The sequence below is a fragment of the Sapajus apella genome, unplaced genomic scaffold, assembly GCF_009761245.1.
Source record: "Sapajus apella isolate SASKATOON/1434 unplaced genomic scaffold, GSC_monkey_1.0 scaffold29, whole genome shotgun sequence".
Lineage (NCBI taxonomy): Eukaryota > Metazoa > Chordata > Mammalia > Primates > Cebidae > Sapajus > Sapajus apella.
The window spans coordinates 10211326-10234014 of NW_022436969.1; the positions used below are offsets into that span (position 1 = coordinate 10211326).

General features: G+C 43.5%; 1 protein-coding gene across 4 annotated transcripts in view; it reads right to left on the reverse strand.

The window, feature by feature from the left end:
- GREB1L (GREB1 like retinoic acid receptor coactivator) overlaps positions 1-22689 on the reverse strand; it is a 316301-nt gene that overhangs the window by 18457 nt on the left and 275155 nt on the right. For all 4 annotated transcript variants that reach the window (XR_004273436.1, XM_032293228.1, XM_032293226.1 and 1 more), the window contains 6 exons: positions 11924-12039; positions 11041-11285; positions 7556-8133; positions 7226-7328; positions 2154-2309; positions 1738-1877 (listed from right to left, as the gene is read on the reverse strand). Coding sequence is in view for 3 of the 4 variants with exons in the window: in XM_032293228.1 (XP_032149119.1) it covers positions 1738-1877; positions 2154-2309; positions 7226-7328; positions 7556-8133; positions 11041-11285; positions 11924-12039 (1338 nt within the window). In the remaining variant the exon portion in view is untranslated. The remainder of the gene's footprint in view (positions 1-1737; positions 1878-2153; positions 2310-7225; positions 7329-7555; positions 8134-11040; positions 11286-11923; positions 12040-22689) is intronic.

The following is a 22689-nucleotide window of genomic DNA, read 5'->3' on the forward strand; positions in this document are numbered from 1 at the left end:
CTAAATAAAATATCAGATCTGACATTAAAATGCCTCTCCAGCCCCATCTTTTCTGGCTACAGTGGATGCTGAAGAGGTGCAAACAATTATTTAGCTCACAACTCTGGTTTCAGAAAAAGAGACCATTTGACTCATTGAAGCCAAATATAAATCTAACCTACTTTTAAAGTGCTGGAGAGTTCATGTGCTTTCAGTAACCTATCTGAGTGAATAATTATATAATAGGTCTTTTCACTCTTTTAATGTGGATAAGATTTGGCTTAATGAAAGGATAACATCAATTTTCATCAGCAACTAGAATCCAAGTAAGTTTCCCAATGGTTTTAACCAAAATACTGTATTTTATAGAAAATAATTTACTTCTCCCCTTAATTCTACTTTATTCTACCTCAGAAATGTGGGAATTTACTACTTAGTACTGAAATCACACAGAAACTGTATGAATAGAGAGTTTCTAATATTTTCTAAAAACTTATAATCTGTAGAACAGGGGACTTGGGTCTTCTATATTCTATAAAGCTTTACGAGCTTATTTCAAAGCAGCCTTCCAAAGGTTTTCAGTAACACCAAGAAAACAAATGGGATATAAAAGGTAAATTTTATTAGAAGGGCAGAATGATTCAGCTTTTTTTTCAAGCATATTCCTTCTAGTACTCATTTGTATTTCAGGATGAGATGTGGGAAAAGGGTAACGACTTGGCCCTGAAGAGCAGAAACAGGTTTAGGCGAGTCAGTATGGCCTACAAGAAGCAGGAGTTGTTTGTGTGTTCAGAGCCAAGTCATAAAAATAAAGATGTATTGGAGTAAGTAAGCTCTGGATATTACTATCATTTGTTGCCTTTCCATCTTCTGTGCTTAAAGATGCACTAGAACAAAAGAAGCCACATACTAAGGGGTATTGGCCCATGTTCTGCATTCCTATGTCTCAGTTCTCACTGCATAAAACAAACTGACTCCACTAGCCAAGCCACCCTAAGCAGGTGTGAGAATGTGACTAGGTTGATCAGCAGATTTGTTAGAATCACAGCTCAAAGGGCACACCCTGTGGATCTGAGATAATAGTGCCATTTTAGTCAGTGATCCAAAGGGAAGAGGGGGAAACCCTTTTATCAAATATACTGTAATACATGGATTGCAAATAAACATCTCAGGTACTTCCTAACCTAAACATGACACATGTAACCATTTGTTGAAGTAATTCAAGACACTAAAACTAAGCTGCCTCCCCTCCCTCCCAAAATCCATATAAACCCAACATTCATTTAATTATTGCTTCACACATTTTTTTTTTTTTTTTTGAGAGAGTCTCACTCTGTCACCCAGGCTGGAGTGCAGTGGCGCGATCTCTCGGCTCACTGCAACCTCTGCCTCCTGGGTTCAAGCGATTCTCCTGCCTCAGCCTCCCGAATAGCTGGGATTACAGGTGTGTGCCACCATGCCCGGCTAATTGTTTTGTATTTTTAGTAGAGACGGAGTTTCACCATGTTGGTCAGGATGATCACGAACTCCTGACTTCAGGTGATCCACCTGTCTCGGTCTCCCACAGCGTTGGGATTATGGGCGTGAGCCACTGCACTTGGCCTTCATGCATTTTTGTCACCAATGAGTGGCTCCTTCTCATGAATAAACTATCCTTTACCTGTGGCCTGAAACTAGGGGCCTTATTCTTCATTCCTCCACCCCCACCCTACATACAAAATCCATAGTGGGTGACAGAGGGTGAGGGCCGGACGGTACCTGGGAGGCAGAGGTGAAGTCCATGTACTGGCGGCACTGTTCGCAGTGGTGAAAGGTGTTGTAGGCTGCATATTTGGTCAGCATTATGGACACAGTTTCCCGTTTCCTGGGCTCTTCAACTTTGGATTCCTTTATCACTTCTGTGGATAAAGGGGCAAAAAGCCATCCCATGAGATAAAATGTTTTTCCTATGCCTTGAAAGAAAAGTCCCCTTTTCCTCAAAAGGACCTTTCCATGCATTTTGTAATTTATGCCCTGAGAAACAGGTATGAAAATTTAAAAGTGTGCACATGTATACAGGCTAAAGAAAACCGAGATGTAAGGCGCTTTCAAAGATGTCACTGCTCTGGGTCTCCTGCCTGGAGTTGGTGACTCCTTGACCCGAAGAGGAGGTGAACTTGGATGATTGCACTGACCTTGTTTGACTCCTGCCAGCTTCTCAGTATACACCAGGCTCATCAAACTGTACTTGGGGTCATGCACACTGACGTCAAAAGGCATTTTACTGAAGCTCTCGATGTCAGGCCAGGGCTCTCCCTCTGACTGGCTCACTTCAGTGCTTTCACTATGATCTAGGACAGGAAGGAAGTGTGCAGAGCAGGTGATTGGCCTCCCTTTTCCCCATGTGTCGGGGAGAGTGGCTTCGTGGACAAAGGCATTTCTGAAAAATGAGCTCCCTTATCCCAGTGTAGGAGCCAGAATTGTTTACACCCATGCTGAGAGGAACATTTGCCCTCAACGGCTCCCAGCATTTGTCTCTGCAGACTCAATTCACAAACTTCTGCATCTATAAGATAACTGAGTCTCCACCACCCCAAATTTCCTTAAAAGTTTAATTTTGGGTGATCTTATTTCTGTCGAGATTTTTAGCTGTGGTGACACCAAGAGATTTTGGGATGCACTGAGCAAGATTCCCAGTGTCTTCCGCACATTAGAATCAACTGGGGAGCTGGTAAAAATTCCCACACTCAGGCCACACATCCCAGAAATAGTTCAGTCAGAATGTCTGACTGCCTAGGAAGCAGTCCTATTGTTTAAGGCTCCTCAGGGTGTTGCAATATGCAGTCACAGTTGAGACCCAGTAGACCTGGGTGTGAATCCTGGCCCTGTCCTTACAACATCACACCTTCAGGCACTATACTTAACCCTGAGTCCCCAGATTATTGTAAGCATTAGAGATGGTTTTATTTTTTGTGGGTTTAAGACAGGGTCTTGCTGTGTAACCCAGGCCGGAGTACAGTGGCATGGTCAGAGCTCACTGCAGCCTCAACCACCTGGGATCAAATGATCCACCGAGCCTCCTGAGTAGCTGGGACTACAAGCATGTGCGATCATGCCCAGCTAATGTTTTTATAAAAACAGGGTCTTACTATATTGCCTAGGCTGGTCTTGAACTCCTGGGTTCCAGTGATCCTCCCCTCTCAACTTCCCAAAGTGCCGGGATTGCAGGTGTGAGCCACCATGCCAGACCATTTTTTTTTTTTGGAGACAGGGTCTTACTTTGTCACTCAGGCTGGAATGCAATGATACAATTTAAGCTCACTATAACCTTGAACTCCTGGGCTCAAGGAATCCTCCCACTGCAGCTTCCTGAGTAGCTAGGATTACAGGCATGTACCACCACACCTGGCTAAAGTTTAAAATTTTTTTTTGTAAAGATGAGGTCTCCCTGCTGTCCAACCTGGTCTCAAGCTTCTGACCTCAACCAATCCTCCCACCTTGGACTCCCAAAGTGTAGGGTTTACAGGTGTGAGCCACCCTGCCCAGCCAGAGATGGTACATTTAAAGTGCCAAGACAGGCTGGACACAGTGGTTCACGCCTGTAATCTCGGCACTTTGGGAGGCTGAGGTGGGTACATCACTTGAGGTCAGAATTTGAGACAAGACTGGCCAACACGGTGGAACCCCGTCCTTACCAACAATACCAAAATTAGCAGGGCGTGGTGGTGTGTGTCTGTAATCCCAGCTACTCGGGAGGCTCAGGCAGGAGAATCACTTGAACCCAGGAGGCGGAGGTCGCAGTGAGCCGAGATCACACCACTGCACTCCAGCATGGCTGGCACAGCGAGACTCCATCTCAAAAATAAAAATAAAAATAAAGTGCCATCTTTTTTTTTTTTCAATTTTTACTCCATCTCAAAAATAAAAATAAACTGCACTCCAGCCTGGGTGGCACAGTGAGACTCCATCTCAAAAACAAAGTGCCAAGACAGTCGCAGGCACACAGCTGGTGTCTAACAGATTATACTTTTTATTCTTGGCCAGGCACAGTGGCTCATACCTGTAATCCCAGCACTTTGGGAGGCCAAAGCAGGTGGATCACATGAGGTCAGGAGTTCGAGACCAGCCTGGGCAACATTGTGAAACCCTGTCTCTACTAAAAATACAAAAATTAGCTGGGCATGATGGCAGGCACCTGTCTCCAAGCTACACAGGAGGCTGAGGCAGGAGAATTGCTTGAGTCCATGAGGTGGAGTACATATCTGTGTGTGTGTGTGTGTGTGTAATAAAATGAATAAGATCAAAAAGTAGCTTAAGACAACTTTCAAAGGGAGAAAAGAAACTTTTCAAAAAAGCCTAAAGATTGGAAGTACAGCTATATCTTTTTAACATATACCATTTATTTTTAAATCCCTAATATCTTTTCAACACATACCATTTATTTTTATATCCCTAATATCTTTTTAACACATAGCATTTATTTTTATATCCCTGAACTAAAGTCTGCACATTATTTAAAATTTCAAGCCTATTCTAGTTTTTAAAAAGGTGTCATTGTGCCTCTTGAAAGCACCATTGCATTAACCTGCCCTAAAATGAGGGAGACGGAAGAAAGCCAAACTAACAGTGTTTCTTACTACAAAGTCAGGTTCTCCCATCAAATGGGCTGTAACAGACTCACAGCTCACTGGCACAGAGTAAGGGTCAAGATAACTGTAGCATGAGTTGAGGAAAAAAATCAAAGGCATCACTCTGTTGTGGTGCCAGAGAGCCTGGTGGGGAAGCTGGCAGGAAGGGCAGGCCCCAACTCCCAGTCTGATTCACTTGTGCTTTGCCCTTCTGGCTCAGCTCCTTCCAGGGGCACTGGAGTGTTTTGAGGCAAACCTGGTGGGCCTGACGATCTGGTGCAGCTTAGCTGGGGAAAAAAACAAGGAGATGTAGATGGGACGATGAGATCGTGTGTGTGTTTAAAATCATGGATGTGGACTGATGAGAAATGGAAACAGGACTGAAGCCATAAAGTGGTTAAATACGGCCGATTTTACCTACACTTGCTCTGCACTAAACTAATCTCTTGGGCTGGTCATGGAACAGGTCCAAGTACTTAGGTAAAACAAGTGAGGTGAAATCTCCAAGAGCTAATTTGGTAGAAGATGCTGAGGGCTTTCCCTATTCCAGACTTATCCTTTGAGAGGCTTGAGAAGAACTTTTACCTAGTTGCCTCTACTTCCTCCCCACAGTTCCCTGCCAGCACATTCAAACTGTTCTGAGATGTGAAGCCACAGTTTTGAGCCACAACTGCTTTTTTTTTTTTTTTTTTTTTGCACACAGAGTCTTGCTGTGTTGCCCAGGCTGGGGAGCAATCTCGGCTCACTACAAACTCCACCTCCCCAGTTCAAATGATTCTCCTGCCTCAGCCCCCTGAGTAGTTGGGACTACAGACACCCACCATCACACCTGGCTAATTTTTGTGTTTTTAGTAGAGACGGGGTTTCACCATGTTGGCTGGGATGGTCTCAAACTCCTAACCTTAGGTGGTCTGCTTGCCTTGGCCTCCCAAAGCGCTGGGATTACAGGCGTGCGCCACCGTGCCCAGCTGAGCCACACTGTTTTTAGCTGCAGAGTGGAATCATCTCCCTGGTGCCAGCTGGAGAAGACACCTGGAATGGTCTTGGTGTGCCCACTGGCTCCCACAGCCCTACTGACACCTGCCGCCCCTCTGTCCATTTTTTTTTTTTTTTTTTTTTTTTTTTTTTTGGAGACAGAATCTTCCTCTGTCACCCAGGCTAGAGTGCAATGGCATGATCTTGGCTCACTACAGCCTCCGCCTCCCAGGCTCAAGTGATTTTCCTGCCTCAGCCTCCTGTGTAGCTGGGATTACATGCATGCACCACCACATCTGGCTAATTTTTCTATTTTTAGTAGAGATGGAGTTTCACCATGTTCCAGGCTGGTCTCGAACTCCTGACCACAGGTGATCCACCTGCCTCAGCCTCTCAAAGTGCTGGGATTACAGGCGTGAGCCACCATGCTCAGCTGCCCCTGTGTCTTAATGCAGATGGGAATGCAGGTTTTGTTTGTGATGAGTTATACACATAGAAGTTTTCATCTCACTATAGTAATCCAGTGCCTTCATTCAGAGCCTATGGGTAAAATATAAGACATACTCTGACTAATCGACAAAGGACTGGTATGCAGAATATAAATATGCCCTGGATCCTTAAGCAGTTGAATACTACAACTTGCATTTTACAATAGTTAACCATCTAGGCAACTGATCTATCTAAAAAGCCTTTATAAAACAACTTTTTTGCAGCCATAAAAAAGAATGACTTCATGTCCTTTGCAGGGACACAGACGAAGCTGGAAGCCATCATTCTCAGCAAACTAACACAGAAACAGAAAACCAAACACTGCACGTTCTCACTCATAAGTGGGAGTTGAACAATGAGAACACATGGACACAGGGAGGGGAACATCACACACCAGGGCCTGTCGGCAGTGCGGGGGGAAGGGGAGGGAGAGCATTAGGACAAATACTTAATGCATGCAGAGCTTAAAACCTAGATGATGGGTTGATAGGTGCAGCAAACCACCATGGCACATGTATACTTATGTAACTCACACGTTCAGAACATGTATCCCCAGAATTTAAATTAAAAACAAACAAACTAAACAAAAAACACCTTTTTGCCCAGTACCTCGCTGGACATTGTAGAGAGGAGGCCAAAAGTAGAATACACCATCCCCGACTCCAATGAGCTAAAAAAGGCTACGGTTTATTCAGAACTATTTGCCTGGCACATTATCTTTTTTTTTTTTTTCCCTTCTTTCTTTTTTTTTTTGAGACAAAGTCTCACTCCGTCACCTAGGATGGAGTGTAGTGGCATGATCTCGGCTCACTGCAACCTGCCTCCTGGGTTCAAGTGATTCTCCTGCCTCAGCCTCCAAGTAGCTGAAATTACAGGTGTGCATCACCATGTCCGGCTGATTTTTGTATTTTTAGTAGAGACACGGTTTCACCTTCTTGCCCAGGCTGCTCTCTAATTCCCAACCTCAGGTGATCTGCCCGTCTTGGCCTCCCAAAGTGCTGAGATTGCAGGTGTGAGCCACTGTGCCCAGCCTTGGGCACGTTATCTTTAGCCTCCCAATAACTCTGCAGGTTAGGTACTGTAGAAATCCCAGAAGCCAAAAGCAAGTTCCCAGGATTTGCGGTTCAGTGTCTTTGTATCTTGCCCCTCTGCCCACTCCTGGCCTCAGCACTCACCAGTGTTGATCTCCTCCTCATCATAGACATCCACCTCCAGGAGCCTGATGAGCATGCGGAAGAGGATCCTGAGGAACTGTAAATAGGAGCCTGTCTTTCCCACCTGATGGAAAGATTTTTAATTAGGGAGGAACAGAGGTAGGAAAGACAGGGGAGGAAAAGAGAAAAAGAGATTTCACACACTGTCTCCGCAGTGTCTCTTGCCTGAGAGGCCTAAATGAGGTCCTCATTGCTCTGTCACACCCGCTCCACCCCCACGAGGTTCTCTGGCTTCTTTCTTGGAGAAGACTTGCCAACCCCAACCTAAGAAAGGGCCCAGCCTGACCCTACCTTGGGGGGCCCGGTCAGTAGCAGCCGCCGGGGGTGGAAGGTTCGGGTGCCAGAGGCCGGGTCTGACTGGTTGCTGTAGTCAGCATGGTGCTGCCGGGCCGAGGTCCACTGCCTGTAGTAGAGGGACTGCTCCTCGCTGCTCATGTCCTTGTTCAGGAGTGGCCGCAGGGAGCTCACCCAGGCCACGTCGGCATGAGGCAGCAGGGACGAGGAGGATGGCAGCTTGCCACTCTTCTGGGAGCCCAAGAGGCTGTAGGCTGCTTTGGATAGGATCACCACTGGTGGCAGGGCTGTGTGTGGGCCCTGGTAGCCTCTGATGGGCTGTCCTGGCCATGGCAGGGTCCTGGGTCCTGAGGAGGATGAAGACGGCTTGGAGATGGTGCTGCTTGCCATCTGGGGGCCCAAGGAGTCACATTCTTGCTTCAGAGTCTCCCCGGCTCCAGTTCCAGGTGTGCTGGCAGAGACCCCTTCATCCATCCCCAGACTGGTGGCTGGGCTCTGGAAGCTGGGGGTCAGGGACTGCTTCTTGGACTTGTCAGCTGTGCTGGAAGAGCTCACTCCATTCTCCATGATGGAACCTGCGAGAGGACAGACAGAACCCACCCCACAGCAGCCCTGTTACTGATCTAAGGTGTGCTCTCCCAGGCTCCTGGCAACTTTGGGAAGGAGGCAAAGACCAGGAAAACAGCGGAGACTGAGCTCAGCTTTGTGGCTGCAGACCCTGAGCAAGAAATCTTCCCTTTGCTGATTCTCCACACTGCTCCATGTTGCTCCCTTGCCCTGACTTCTCAGTGGATTTGGCCAATGGGAGCCACCAGCAGGAGATGGGTGCTTCTTCCTTGGCTTCCCCTGCATGGTCACCAGGGGTGGGCCACCTTTCTCTACTGTGGGCTTCGGCTCAGGTCTGGAGAGGTGCTCCCGTCCCTCCCTGCATCAGGCCCACAGTGGCTAGGGCTCCCTGGGGTTAACCACCCCCAGCACACCACACCTCTTGCTCCTTTTCCAAGTTCTGTCCACATCTTAGTAAACAGTCCCTCTACTAAACGCTCCTCAAATGACCTGGTTTGGGTCTGCCCTCCAATTCCTTCTAGGACCCCACCCAACACATTAAAGTCCTGCCCTGGGGGCACTTCTCGGGGCTTCCTTCTTGGGACTGAGGGCCTCACGCCTCTGGCTTCAGATCAGCTCCCCAGACTGCAACCCCTTTCATGGACTCCCAAGCCAGGGTGGGGGATGCCTTTGCATGAAGTGGAGTGGCAGGCGTACGCGATGCCAAGGGCGGTAGCTTTTCCCTGAAGTAGCCTCATGCATTTGGCCACTTCCTTTCAAACGTGATTTTCCTCTGAATAGACCAGCCACTCTTTGGTTTGAAGACAAACCCAAAGCTCATTACATTCAGTACTAAAGGCCCTCTCTGAGCTCAGCTTGCTGCTGCCAGACATGGAGGTTGAATCCCCACCTTGGGAGATCCTGAATGAACAGCCATCAATGAGAGATGATTAAAACCCAGCCCCTCTACTCGCTCAGCTGCCAGTGTCTCTCCACCTTGGGAGATAGCGTGCCTTCCCCGCTGCAGTGCTGTGCATTCTGGCCAGTGAACCTTCCCCATCATCCTCCAAGTCAGCCATGGCTGGGGTCCCTGTGCTCCATGGCCTGTAGGGAGGGACAGAGTGGCCAAGGACAAACGACCTTTGTGAGTTCAGCAGCACAAGGCCAAGGATGTGCTCACTTTGTGGGGCAGCTCCTCAAGTGAGGGCAAGGAAGGAATGAGATGGAAGAACCACAGGAAGGAAGACAAGATACCCTTCTCCTCATGCTGGTATCCAGAAGCTTCCGGATGTTATCTCCCTGCCTCCCTTCTGTGAACCTTTACTATCTTTCAAACCCCTTGACTCTATTCTGAAAGTGCTCTCCGAGAGAAAACTAGGGAGCCTGTTGTGGTGGGGTTGAGGTCCACATGGTCAGCCTTAGCCCCTGGCAGGAGGAGTAGCCGTGTGTGCACGGGAGCAGGGCAGCTCTAGCTCCTCCAGGCTGAGGGTCACTATCAACAGCAAACCCCACAGACCCTCCTCTTCCGTTCCTGCACAGGGCCATCCAGCAGCTGCTGCCAGAATGGACAGGAAGACCAGTGCTGTTTTTGGACAAAATTATGGTGTGTTCGCATGTATGCATCGGAGTGACAGAAGGATCTCAATGATAGTTCAAAAAAAGGGTGAGAGGCGGGGCGCGGTGGCTTATGCCTGTAATCTCAGCACTTTGGGAGGCCAAGGCGGGTGAATCACCTGAGGTTCGGAGTTTGAGACCAGCGTGGCCAACACGGTGAAACCCGTCTCTACTAAAAATACAGAAGTTAGCTAGCTAGGCATGGTGGTGGGCACCTGTAATCCACTCGGAAGGCTGAGGCAGGAGAATCTCGAACCCAGGAGGCAGAACTTGCAGTGAGCCAAGATGGCACCAATGTACTCTAGCTGGCCGACAAGCGCAAAACTCTGTCTTGAAAAAAAAAGGGTGAGGGGAGAAGGAGGGGCATGCCACTGCAACATTAAGGGTGGTTACCTCTGGAAGTGGGAGTGTATTTCATTTTTAATGAACTGCAATTTCCACCTCCCGGGTTCAAGCGATTCTCCTGCCTTAGTCTCCAGAGTAGCTGGGGTTACAGGTGTGAGCCACTGTGCCCAGACGACATTCTCCATGTTTTCTGCATTAAGCTTTATTACTTTCATAATCAGAAAAAAAGGAAAGAGTGCTGCATTTGCTGTAATGCAATTTATCAGAAGAAAAACAGGGCCTTGGCCGGGCGCAGTGGCTCACGCCTATAACCCCAGCACTTTGGGAGGCTGAGGTGGGCAGATCACAAGGTCAGGAGTTCGAGACCAGCCTGACCAACATGGTGAAACTCTGTCTCTACTAAAAATACAAAAATTAGCCAAACTTGGTGGCTCATGTCTGTAATCCCAGCTACTCAGGAGGCTGAGGCAGGAGAATCACTTGAACCTAGGAGGTGGAGGCTGCAGTGAGCCGAGATCGCGCCATTGCACTCCAGCCTGGACGACAGAGACTCAGTCTCAAAAAAAAAAATTCTCTGAATGAGTGATAAAAATTAAATAAAAAATAAAAATTTTAAAAAAGAAAAGAGAAAAGAAAAACAAGGCCTTTGTGCAAATATGAGATGCATAATAACCATTAGAATGGTTATGAGAATGGTATAACCATTAGAATGGTACAGGTTGGGGTTGATAAAATTGTTTTTGGCCTATTACCAAGCTCTTCCTTAAATGTGTACCCAGAGAAGTATTTTCTGGCTGTTCAATAGTCATGTTTTTTAAGTATCTCCCCTGTGGAGCTGGGTCTAGAGAGGATGCCAGAGTCCCTGAGGGCTCCTCTGAAGGCTGTCGGGGTGTCAGTAAATGCCTCTGCCTTCCACATTCCTGCACACCTCCTGACTCATGTCTCTCACTCCATGAAAGAGAAAAGAAAGTACTGACCCGATGTCCCTGTGATAGCGCTGCTATTGCTCTGGGGCCGCTCCAGGTCGATGAGCAGCTCGTCAGAGTCATTTTCGCTGACAGCAGCTCTCTCCTGCTCCTTCCCGCTGAGGTCCAGGGCGACAGTGGGTCCCCGAATGACCTCTTTTGAGACATAGCAGCATGCCAGACCCACCTCCTGCTCCAAGGCCGTGCGAGTTAAATAGCTTGAGTCAATTAACCGGAGGTCACAGTACTTCAAAGACCTGAACAAAAGTAATTGTGTTGTTGGTGAGTCCATCTGGCCAGGCATGCAGCGTGTATGTGTGCCTGGTGATCTGGATGCAACACGCAGCAGTGAAAATCCTAGGTTTCAGTGCCAGGTGAGCACTGACTGAAACCTCAGCTCTGCCATCCCCAGCTATTATGACCCTTCTCTGTGCTTCATTTTCTTCGACTATGAAGAGTGGATAAGGCATTTAGGGCACTACTTGACATGCCCAGTAATCATTCAACGAATGCTTTCATTGTGGTTGTTGCTGCCCTCTAGTCTATGGAGTCTAGGTCCTTGAGAGGGGTGGGAATAGCAGATTAACAAAGACAAAGCACTTACACACACACACACACACACACACACACACATAAATCCTGCTTTTCCTCCCTGCCTCTCTGATATTTCTCAAATGTGGCTATCTCCCATTCCCAAAATTGCAGGGTGCTCTCTGGAAAGCTAAAACATAAAAGAAAGGAAGGCTGTATAGCTATATTTCTTATATCCCTGCATAAAACAACCCTCTTCTCATTTCCTGCCAAACAAAGGAAATGATTGGGCCATCAGTCAAATTTTCATCATTAGTTCAGCTGGGCAACTAATGAAAAATGGAATTAATTATTGAAACTGTACCTGGGAAAGCTTTCTCCAAGAGGATCTTTGCCAGTTAATATCACAATACAAGGTAGACCATCTAAATCTTGGTATGTCCGAGGGATCCATTCTTCTGGTTCATTTCCTCTCCAAGTCTATAGAAAGAGACCCGTACGTTAAAATTAAAATTCGTCATTTAAATTTCCACTTTTTTGCAGGTTTCTAAGTCCAGATTTTGGACACACTGTGCTTTCAAATTACTTCCACTAAGTGCTTATATATGTGTATGTATGTATATTTTAATTGCTACTACACAGCATATACAAGGCACTTCTGTAGGAACTGTAGTTTTTTTTTTTTTTTTTTTAAACAGAAGGCCTGTAGTTTTTTTGTTTTTGTTTTTGTTTTTTAATCTCAGTAGGATAAAATGGGAGATCCTGGTATACCTCATGTATTAGTAACACAAGCCAAAAACATATACAGTGTGAAATATCCCACTAGTGATGGAAACTTTACAGAAGTCCTGGCTAAACTACCTGCATCAAGGCACTTAAATATACTTCCTTCATATATTGGACAAATTTTTGGGATTAGAAGACTGAAAAAGAGCTTCAGTTGTGAATGACTCAGAAAAGAATCTCAGATCTCCATTAAAACAGACATTCACCAAGAAAATAATGAAAACAATGAATTACTCTTGGTAGTTATTTTCCCTCCTTCTTGCTTTAATGACTTTTAAAATAACAAGCAATTATTGGCTTAGGGCCTCAAAACAGTCTCTCTCAAGAAGGTTAAAAATACATCCAGACCTGATTGAGAAAAAAAACACAACAAAACAAAACTGCCCCTTATTTGGAAGAGTAATGTAATGTGCCCATGGTTTCTCAATCTATTAAGTATCAATTTCTCATATATATTAAGACACATGTACATAAACATACATATCTTCAATAAGTGGAACATCAGTCTTGAAAACACGAATATATCAATGAAAAGAAAAGTAATCCCACCAATCTGAAAAAATATTCAAAATTAAAATGACTGGTTCTAGGCCCGGGTGATGTCAACACTGTTCTCAGAAAACAAGGACAAGGTCCAACTGGCCACTTTCCCCTTCTGGAGAAGCTAATGAAAGCCACCATTTCTTGCCTGGACTTTTGCAATGGCATCCTTAAAATAATGATGTAACTAGTGTAAACAAAGCTGCTGGGAAGTTCAAATGGGATGGAGTCCATGGCAGCTCAGCAAGGCCTCTGCAGGCAGGTTGTGTCACCAGATTCCCTCCTCGCCGGGCAGGGCATCTCTGAAAAAAGGCAGCAGCCCATCACGGACTTAAAAATAATGCCCCCACCTTCCTGGGACAGAGCACCTGGGAAAAGGGGCAGTTGTGGGTATAGCTTCAGCAGATTTAAACATCCCTGCCCAGCAGCTCTGAAGAGAGCAGCGGATCTCCCACCACAGTGTTCGAATCCTGATAAGACTGCCTCTTCAAGTGGCTCCCTGACCCCCATGTATCCTGACTGGAAGACACTTCACAGAGGAGTGTTCTGGCTAGCATCTGACGGGTACCCTTCTGGGATGAAGCTACCAGAAGAAGAACAGGCAGAAATCTTTGCTGTTCTGCAGCCCCTGCTGGTGATTCCCAGGCAAGCAGAGTCTGGAGTGGACCTCCAGCAAACTCCAGCAGACCTGCAGCAGAGGGGCCTGACTGTTTGAAGGAAAACTAACAAACAGAAATAGTTTCAACATCAACAGAAAGGATGTCCACTCAGAGACCCCATACGAAGGTCACCAACCTCAAAGACCAAAGGTAGATAAATCCATGAAGATGGGAAGAAACCAGCACAAAAAGGCTGAAAATTCCAAAAACCAGAATGCCTGTTCTCCTCCAAGGGATCACAACTTCTTGCCAGCAAGAGAACAAAACTGGATGGAGAATGAGTTTGACAAACCAATAGAAGCAGGCTTCAGAAGGTGGGTAATAACAAACTTCTCTGAGCTAAAGGTACATGTTCTAACCCAATGCAAGGAAGCTAAGAACCTTGAAAAAAGGTTAGACAAAATGATAACTAGAATTACCAGTTTAGAGAAGAACATAAATTACCTGATGAAGATGAAAAACAAGAGAACTTCGTGAAGCAAACGCAAGTTTCAATAGCCAAATTAATCAAGTGGAAGAAAGAATATCAGAGATTGAAGATCAATTCAATGAAATAAAACCAGAAGACAAGATTAAAGAAAAAAGAGTGAAAAGACATGAACAAAGCCTCCAAGAAATATGGGATTACATGAAAATACCAAATCTACGTTTGATTGGTGTAACCAAAAGTGATGGGGAAAAATGAAACCAAGCTGGAAAACACTCTTCGGGATATTATCCAGGAGAACTTCCCCAACCTAGCAAGGCAGGCCAATATTCAAATTCAGGAAATAAAAAGAACACCACAAAGATACTCCTTGAGAAGAGCAACCCCAAGACACATAATCGTCAGATTCACCAGGGTTGAAATGAAGGAAAAAATGCTAAGGGCAGCCAGAGAGAAAGGTTGGGTTACTCACAAAGGGAAGCCCATCAGACTAACAGCACATCTTTCTGCAGAAACCCTATAAGCCAGAAGAGAGTGGGGGCCAATAGTAAACGTTCTTAAAGAAAAGAATTTTCAACCCAGAATTTAATATCCAGCCAAACTAAGCTTCACAAGTAAAGGAAAATAAAATCCTTTATGGACAAGCAACTGCTGAGAGATTTTGTCACCACCAGGCCTGCCTTATAAGAGCTCATGAAGGAAGCACTAAACACAGAAAGGAACAACCAGTATCAGCCACTGAAAAAACATACCAAATTGTAAAGATCGTCCATGCTAGAAAGAAACTGCATCAACTAACGGCAAAATAACCAACTAGCATCATAATGGCAGGATTAAATTCACACATAACAATATTAACCTTAAATGTAAATGGGCTAAATGCCCCAATCAAAAGACACAGACTGGCAAATTGGATAAAAAGTCAAAACTCATTGGTGTGCTGTATCCAGGAAACCCATCTCACATGCAAGGATACACACAGGCTGAAAATAAAGGGATGGAGGAAGATTTACCAAGCAAATGGAGAGCAAAAAAAAAAGCAGGAGTTGCAATTCTCATCTCTGATAAATTAGACTTTAAACCAACAAAGATCAAAAGAGACAAAGAAGGATATCACATAATGGTAAAGGGATCAAGGCAACAAGAAGAGCTAACTATCCTAAATATATATGCACTAATACAGGAGCATCCAGATTCATAAAGCAAGTTGTTAGAGACCTGCAGAGATACTTAGACTCCCACACAATGATAGTGGGAAACTTTAACACCCCACTGTCAATATTAGACAGATCAACGAGACAGAAAATTTACAAGGATATCTAGGACTTGAACTCAGTTCTGGACCAACCGGACCTAAGAGACATCTACAGAACTCTCCACCCCAAATCAACAGAATATACATTCTTCTCAGCACCACATCATACTTATTCTAAAATAGACCACCTAATTGGAAGTAAAACACTCCTCAGCAAATGCAAAAGAATAGAAATCATAACAAAAAGTCCCTCAGACCACAGTGCAACCAAATTAGAACTCAGAATTAATAAACTCACTCAAAACCAAACAACTACATGAAAACTGAACAACCTGCTCCTGAATGACTACTGGATAAATAATGAAATGAAGGCAGAAATAAAGATGTTCTTTGAAACCAATGAGAATGAATATACAACGTACCAGAATCTCTGGGACACAATTAAAGCAGTGTCTAGAGGGAAATTTTTTTTCTGCACATCATACAATCAATCTTCAAAATAGAGGGAAATTTATAGCACTAAATGCCCACAAGAGAAAGCAGGATTGATCTAAAACTGACACCCTAACAACACAATTAAAAGAAGTAGAGGAACAAGAACAAACAAATTCAAAACCTAGCAGAAGGCAAGAAATAACTAAGATCAGAGAAGAACTGAAGGAGCTAGAGATACAAAAAGACCCTTAAAAAAAAAATCAATGAATCCAGGAGCTGGTTTTTTTTTTTTTTAAAAGATCAACAAAATGGATAGACTGTTAGCCAGACTAATAAAGAAGAAAAGAATCAAACGGACGTAATACAAAACGATAAAGGGGATATCACCACCTATCCCACAGAAATACAAACTACCATTAGAGAATATTATAAACACTTCTATGCAAATTAACCAGAAAATCTAGAAGAAATGGATAAATTCCTGGACACTTACACCCTCCCAAGACTAAACCAGAAAGAAGTCGAATATCTGAATAGACCGATAACAAGTTCTGAAATTGAAGCAGCAATTAATAGCCTACCAACCAAAAAAAACGGCCAGGACCAGATGGTTTCACAGCCAAATTCTACCAGAGGTACAAAGAGGAAATCCTTCCTCATTTTATGAGGCCAACATCATCCTGATACCAAAACAAGGCAGAGACACAACTAAAAAAGAAAATTTCAGGTCAATATCCCTGATGAACATTGATGCAAAAATCCTCAATAAAATACTGGCAAAGCAAATCCAACAGCACATCAAAAAGCTTATCCATCACAATCAAGCTCGCTTCATCCCTGGGATGCAAGGCTGGTTCAACACGTACAAATCAATAAACGTAATCCATCACATAAACAGAACTAAAGAGAAAAACCACGTTTATCTCAATATATGCAGAGAAGGCCTTCAACAAAATTCAACAGCCCTTTATGCTAAAAACTCTCAATATACTAGGTACTGATGAAACGTATCTCAAAATAATAAGAGCTATTTATGACAAACCCACAGCCAATATCATACGGAGTGGGCAAAAACTGGAAGCATTCCCTTTGAAAACTGGCAAAAGACAAGGATGCCCTCTCTCACCACTCCTATTCAACATAGTATTGTAAGTTCTGGCCAGGGTAATCAGGCAAGAAAAAGAAATAAAGTTTATTCAACTAGGAAAAGAGGAAGTCAAATTGTCTCTATTTGCAGGCAGCGTGATTGTATATTTAGAAGACCCCATTGTCTCAGCCCTTAAATCTCCTTAAGCTGATAAGCAACTTCAGCAAAGTCTCAGGATATAAAATCAATGTGCAAAAATCACAAGCATTCCTATACACCAATAACAGATAAACAGAGAGCCAAATAATGAGTGAGCTCCCATTCACAATTGCTACAAAGAGAATAAAATACCTAGGAATACAACTAACAAGGGATGTGAAGGACCTCTTCAAGGAGAACTACAAACCACTGCTCAAGGAAATAAGAGAAAACACAAACAAATGGAAAAACATTCCATGCTCATGGTTAGAAAGAATCAATATCATGAAAATGGCCATACTGGCCAACGTAATTTATAGATTCAATGCTATCTCCATCAAGCTACCATTCACTTTCTTCACAGAATTAGAAAAAAACCACCTTAAATTTCTTATGGAACCAAAAAAAAGCCTGCATAGCCAAGACAATCCTAAGGAACACATACACACACACACAGAGAGAGCTGGAGGCATCACGTTACCTGACTTCAAATGATACTACAAGGCTACAGTAATCAAAACAGCATGGGACTGGTACCAAAACAGAGATATGGACCAATGGAATAGAACTGAGGCCTCAAAAATAACACCGACACATCGACAACCATCTGATCTTTGACAAACCTGATAAAAACAAGCAATGGGGAAAGGATTCCCTATTTAATAAATGGTGATGGGAAAACTGGCTAGCCATATGCAGAAATCTGAAACTGGATCCCTTCCTTCCACCTTGTATAAAAATTAACTCAAGATGGATTAAAGATTTAAACATGAGACCTAAAATCACAAAAACCCTAGAAGAAAACCTAGGCGAGACCATTCATGACATAGGCATTGGCATGACTAAAACACCAAAAACAATGACAACAAAAGCCAAAGTAGACAAATGGGGTCTAATCAAACTCCACAGCTTCTGCACAGCAAAAGAAACTATCAGAGTGAACAGGCAACCTATAGAATGGGAGAAAATTTTTGCAATCTACCCATCTGACAAAGGGCTAATATCCACACTCTACAAAGAACTTAAACAAATGTACAAGAAAAAAGCAAACAACTCTATCAAAAAGTGGGTGAAGGATATGAACAGACACTTCTCAAAAGGAGACATTTATGCAGCCAACAAACATATGAAAAAAAGCTCATTATCACTGGTCATTAGAGAAATGCAAATAAAAAACCACTATGAGATATCATGTCATGCCAGTTAGAATGGCAATCATTAAAAAATCAGGAGACAAAAGATGCTGGAGAGCATGTGGAGAAATAGGAATGCTTTTACACTATTGATGGAAGTGTAAACTAGTTCAACCACTGTGGAAGACAGTGTGGCGATTCCTCAAGGATCGAGAACCAGAAATACCATTTCACCCAGCAATCCCATTACTAGGTATATATCCAAAGGATTATAAATCATTCTATTATAAAGACACATGCACATGTATGTTTATTGTGGCACTGTTCACAACAGCAAAGACTTGGGACCAACCCAAATTTCCATCAATGACAGACTGGATAAAGAAAATGTGGCGCATATATATATATATATATATATATACACACACCATGGAATACTATGCAACAATAAAAAAGGATGAGTTCATGTCCTTTGCAGGGACATGGGTGAAGCTGGAAACCATCATTCTCAGCAAACTGACACAAGAATAAAAACCAAACACCGCATGTTCTCACTCATTAAGTGGGAGCTGAACAAAGAACACATGGACACAGGGAGGGGAACATCACACAGTGGGGCCTCTCAGGGGTGGGGGGCTAGGTGAGGGACAGCATTAGAAGAAATACCTAATGTAGATGATAGGGTGATAGATGCAGCAAACCACCATGGCACGTGTATAACTATGTAACAAACCTGCACATTCTGCACATGTACCCCAGAACTTAAAAAAAAGTAAAATGATCTTAAAGATTTTTCTATTTTAGAACAGAAAGAAAAATGGGCATCTCTTAAGTAGACAGGGTGGTTTCTACTACTTTTCATTAAGTGTGTAGCATGTACCTATACTTTTTGTTACCTTTCTAGCAGTTATTATAAGAAATGAACTGACATTTCTGACAATGCTTTAGGGGAAAGGACTAAGAAGCAAGGTGTTAAGTAATACATACAACATTATTTTAAAAAAGACTGGTACTTCCTTTGCTAAGCACAAAATGGGATAAAAAGAAAGTCACAATGGCTGCACATGGTGGCTTGCACCTGTGATACCAGCACTTTGGGAGCCCGAGGCAGGGAGATCACAAGGTCAAGAGTTAGAGACCAGCCTGGCCAATATGGTGAAACCCCATCTCTACTAAAAATACAAAAATTTGCTGGGCATGGTGGCATATGCCTGCAATCCCAGGTACTTGGGACACTGAGGCAGAAGAATCACTTAAACCTGGGAGGCAGACGTTGCAGTGAGCCAAGATCGTGCCACTGCACTCCAGCCTGGGTGACAGAGTGAGACGCTGTCTCAAAAAAAAGAAAAAAGAAAAAAGAAGTCACCAGACAAAAGATAATAGGGTTAGATTAATGATTTGCTGATGCTAAGAAAAGGCTCAATAAAGAAAAGCCAGTCTTGGCTGGATGCGGTGGCTCATGCCTGTAATCCCAGCACTTTGGGAGGTCAAGGTGGGCGAATCACGAGGTCAGAGATCAAGACCCTTCTGGCCAACATGGTGAAATCCTGTCTCTACTAAAAATACAAAAACTAGCTGGGTGCGGTGGTGTGCAACTGTAATTCTAGCTACTTGGGAGGCTGAGGCAGGAGAATTGCTTGAAACCGGGAGGCGGAGGTTGCAGTGAGCTGAGATTGTGCCACTGCACTCCAGCCTGGGGACAGAATTAGACTCTGTCTCAAAAAAAAAAAAAAAAAAAAAAAAAAAGAAAAAGAAAAAGAAAAGCCAGTCTTTAGTAATTAACATTCCCACAATCACTTCAAATAAAAATTTCTATAATTCGTAAAATTGAAAGAAGCTTAACCATTCTTAGGCTTTTACTTGTTGTCCAATCTTTTATTATATATGTGCATGCTAAGGGGAGATAGGAAATCTACGTTAACTGTTTACAAGTTTCACAGACTTTCCATGTTGTAGAAAAATCAATGTATCAAAAAGGTTTTTTTAATGCTAGAAGAAAAATTCTCTATAAAAATTTAATTTTCCATACTATTTCATGTCAAGGGGAACCATAACATTGCCTGACTTAAAGCAAACCATTCTGGAATAGAAATCACTTTACTGATTGCCTTCACACCGGATGCAAGGTATCCCTGACACCGGGCTTCTCCCTGAATGTGTTTTATCTCCTAGAATCATCTCTATATAGGTCATGGCTTTACCAAGAAGAATGAGGTCAGGTTATATTGATGGAATAACAGATAAAACATTTTACTATATGAGGACTTTTTTTTTTTTTTAAAAAACAGGGTCTCACTTTGTCACCCAGGCTGGAGTGCAGCGGTGCCATCTTGGCTAATGGCAACCTCTGCTTCCTGGGTTCAAGATTCTCCTGCCTCAGCCTTCTGAGTAGCTGTGATTATAGGTGCACACCACCACACCTGGCTAATTTTTGTATTTTTAGTAGAGATGTGGTTTGGCCACGTTGGCCAGGCTGGTCTTGAACTTCTGACCTCAAGCAATCTGGCCACCTCCGTCTCCCAAAGTGCTGGGATTATAGGCGTGAGCCACCACACCTGGCCTATATAAGGATATTTATTTTCAGAAGATTATTAGTCAAATATCACTTCTACTCTTAAGCAACCACAGCTAGCCAAACTCACTATAAAATGCTTTTTCATCACACTGCTACTTTTAATGACTGATTGCTGCAGTTCTACTGTGCATCAACCATGCCCTCAAGATGATTTTATTGCAGAAGCACTTAACACAAAAGATGCGGTGATCATTGAGTTCAAGGATAATACCAGGCTTAAGACCAAAGACATCTAATGAAAGCTTCACATGCCTTCTGGAGGAACTGACTTACTTAAACTTTGTATCCTTCCAAAGGGCTCATCATCAGTATAAGCTAACCACGATACATAACAGGATAATTAGGGGTAAGCACAAAAATAAGGTCACATAATAGAAGTAGTGTTGGATTCTACCCAAGAGTAGAGATAGAAGGCACAATCTTGCCATCCTGAAAATGGTGAAGGAGGTTGGTAACTTAGAAATAAATAAGTGAATCAGAATCTACTTGACAATTCAGTCTTGCTTAGGCTGTAAACATCCCAACATGATCTCATATTTTTACTCTTGCACAAATACAGAGTATAAAAAGGATTGATGTGATCCAGTGATTTTGAGAATCTGGGACTTGTTTATTTTTATATATTTTAAAGAGCGAGAATCTCACTCCGTTGCACAGGCTGGAGTATAGTGGTGGGATTGTAACTTACTGCAGTGTGGAACTCCTAGGCTCAAGCAATCCTCCTGCCTCACCCTCCCAAGTAGCCGAGACTACAGGCATGAGCCATCACAATGGCCAGAATATGGTACTCTCTTATGTGTACTTGGTGCCTGGCAGCTACTCATACCAATTGAGGACGATGTCACTGCCTTGAGAAGTCATAACTTGAAGTCTTCTTCATTTAGGGCACTGCAATCCTCAACCAATGGCCCTTTAAAAGCCCTGCAGGTAATTCTGATGAACTAGCAGCCAGGTGAAGAACCTCAGGCCTTGACTGTGGTTTTCAAACAGTGGTCCAGATGGGTAAATTATTTAGGACCAACTGATTTATACTGACTTAGTGACTGGCCCATCTGAATACATGACTGAAGGCTCTATGTGTAGCTACACTTAATCAGTGTCAACAGAAATCAAGAGAAGACCCTGCAGCCTCACATCCATTTAGGTTATCTCTGGCAACAAGTATGTGAGATTCAGCATGGTGCTGCTGACTGTTTGCCTTTCCAAATTCTTCATCATCAGCAATATTCAAATAGTCTAAAGCCTGTAACTCATGTCTCCATGAATTATACTGTAAGAAGCATTTCTGAAGTTTTGTTATTCATCATAGGAATTCCACTGTAATGTAGTCTATAATGTAAAATTGTGAACATGTATCTATATATGAAACATAAATGTTACAACTTCTAAAATATAGGAGTTTCTATTTTTTGGACAATTTTATTTGTTCCAGTTGCTTATCAAGCTAATACAAGATATTTTGTTTGCATTTTGGATTATTCAATTTAGGTCAGCTAACAGAATACAAGAAAAAGACTGACATTTGCAGAACAATTTTTGAACACTAAATAATCATCTCCAAATTAAAACTCTTAGAGATTATACAGCCCAATTCTCTCATTTTGCAGATGGGAAACTGCAGCCCAGGGTGAAAATGCAAATTCCCCCAAGACTACGTGCCTTCTTTTCATAAAATCTGTGCTGAACCAGATTTTCCTTAACCCAATTTAGCTGTATTTAGTGTATAGGGTGCAGATACAAGTTGGTCTAACTCAGACACACAGTACCTAGCTCAGTTCCATACCGACATGTAGGTGGATATTTGATTAAATGCTTTCTAAAGGCTAGGCCCCACTGGATTATAGGCCCAGAAAAACCGAGCCAGGCATAAGGTAGGGAGTTAGGATCGTTGGTTGAGGATTCTACTCCTCACACCCCAATGCCTGACAGGAGGGGAAGGGGAAAGGCAGTCACTGGCCGTGCAGAGGGAAGAGTGAGGGACTCGGTCATGCACTAAATCCTTCTGTAGGGTGCCTGGCGAAGTCTCAGTCCAGCC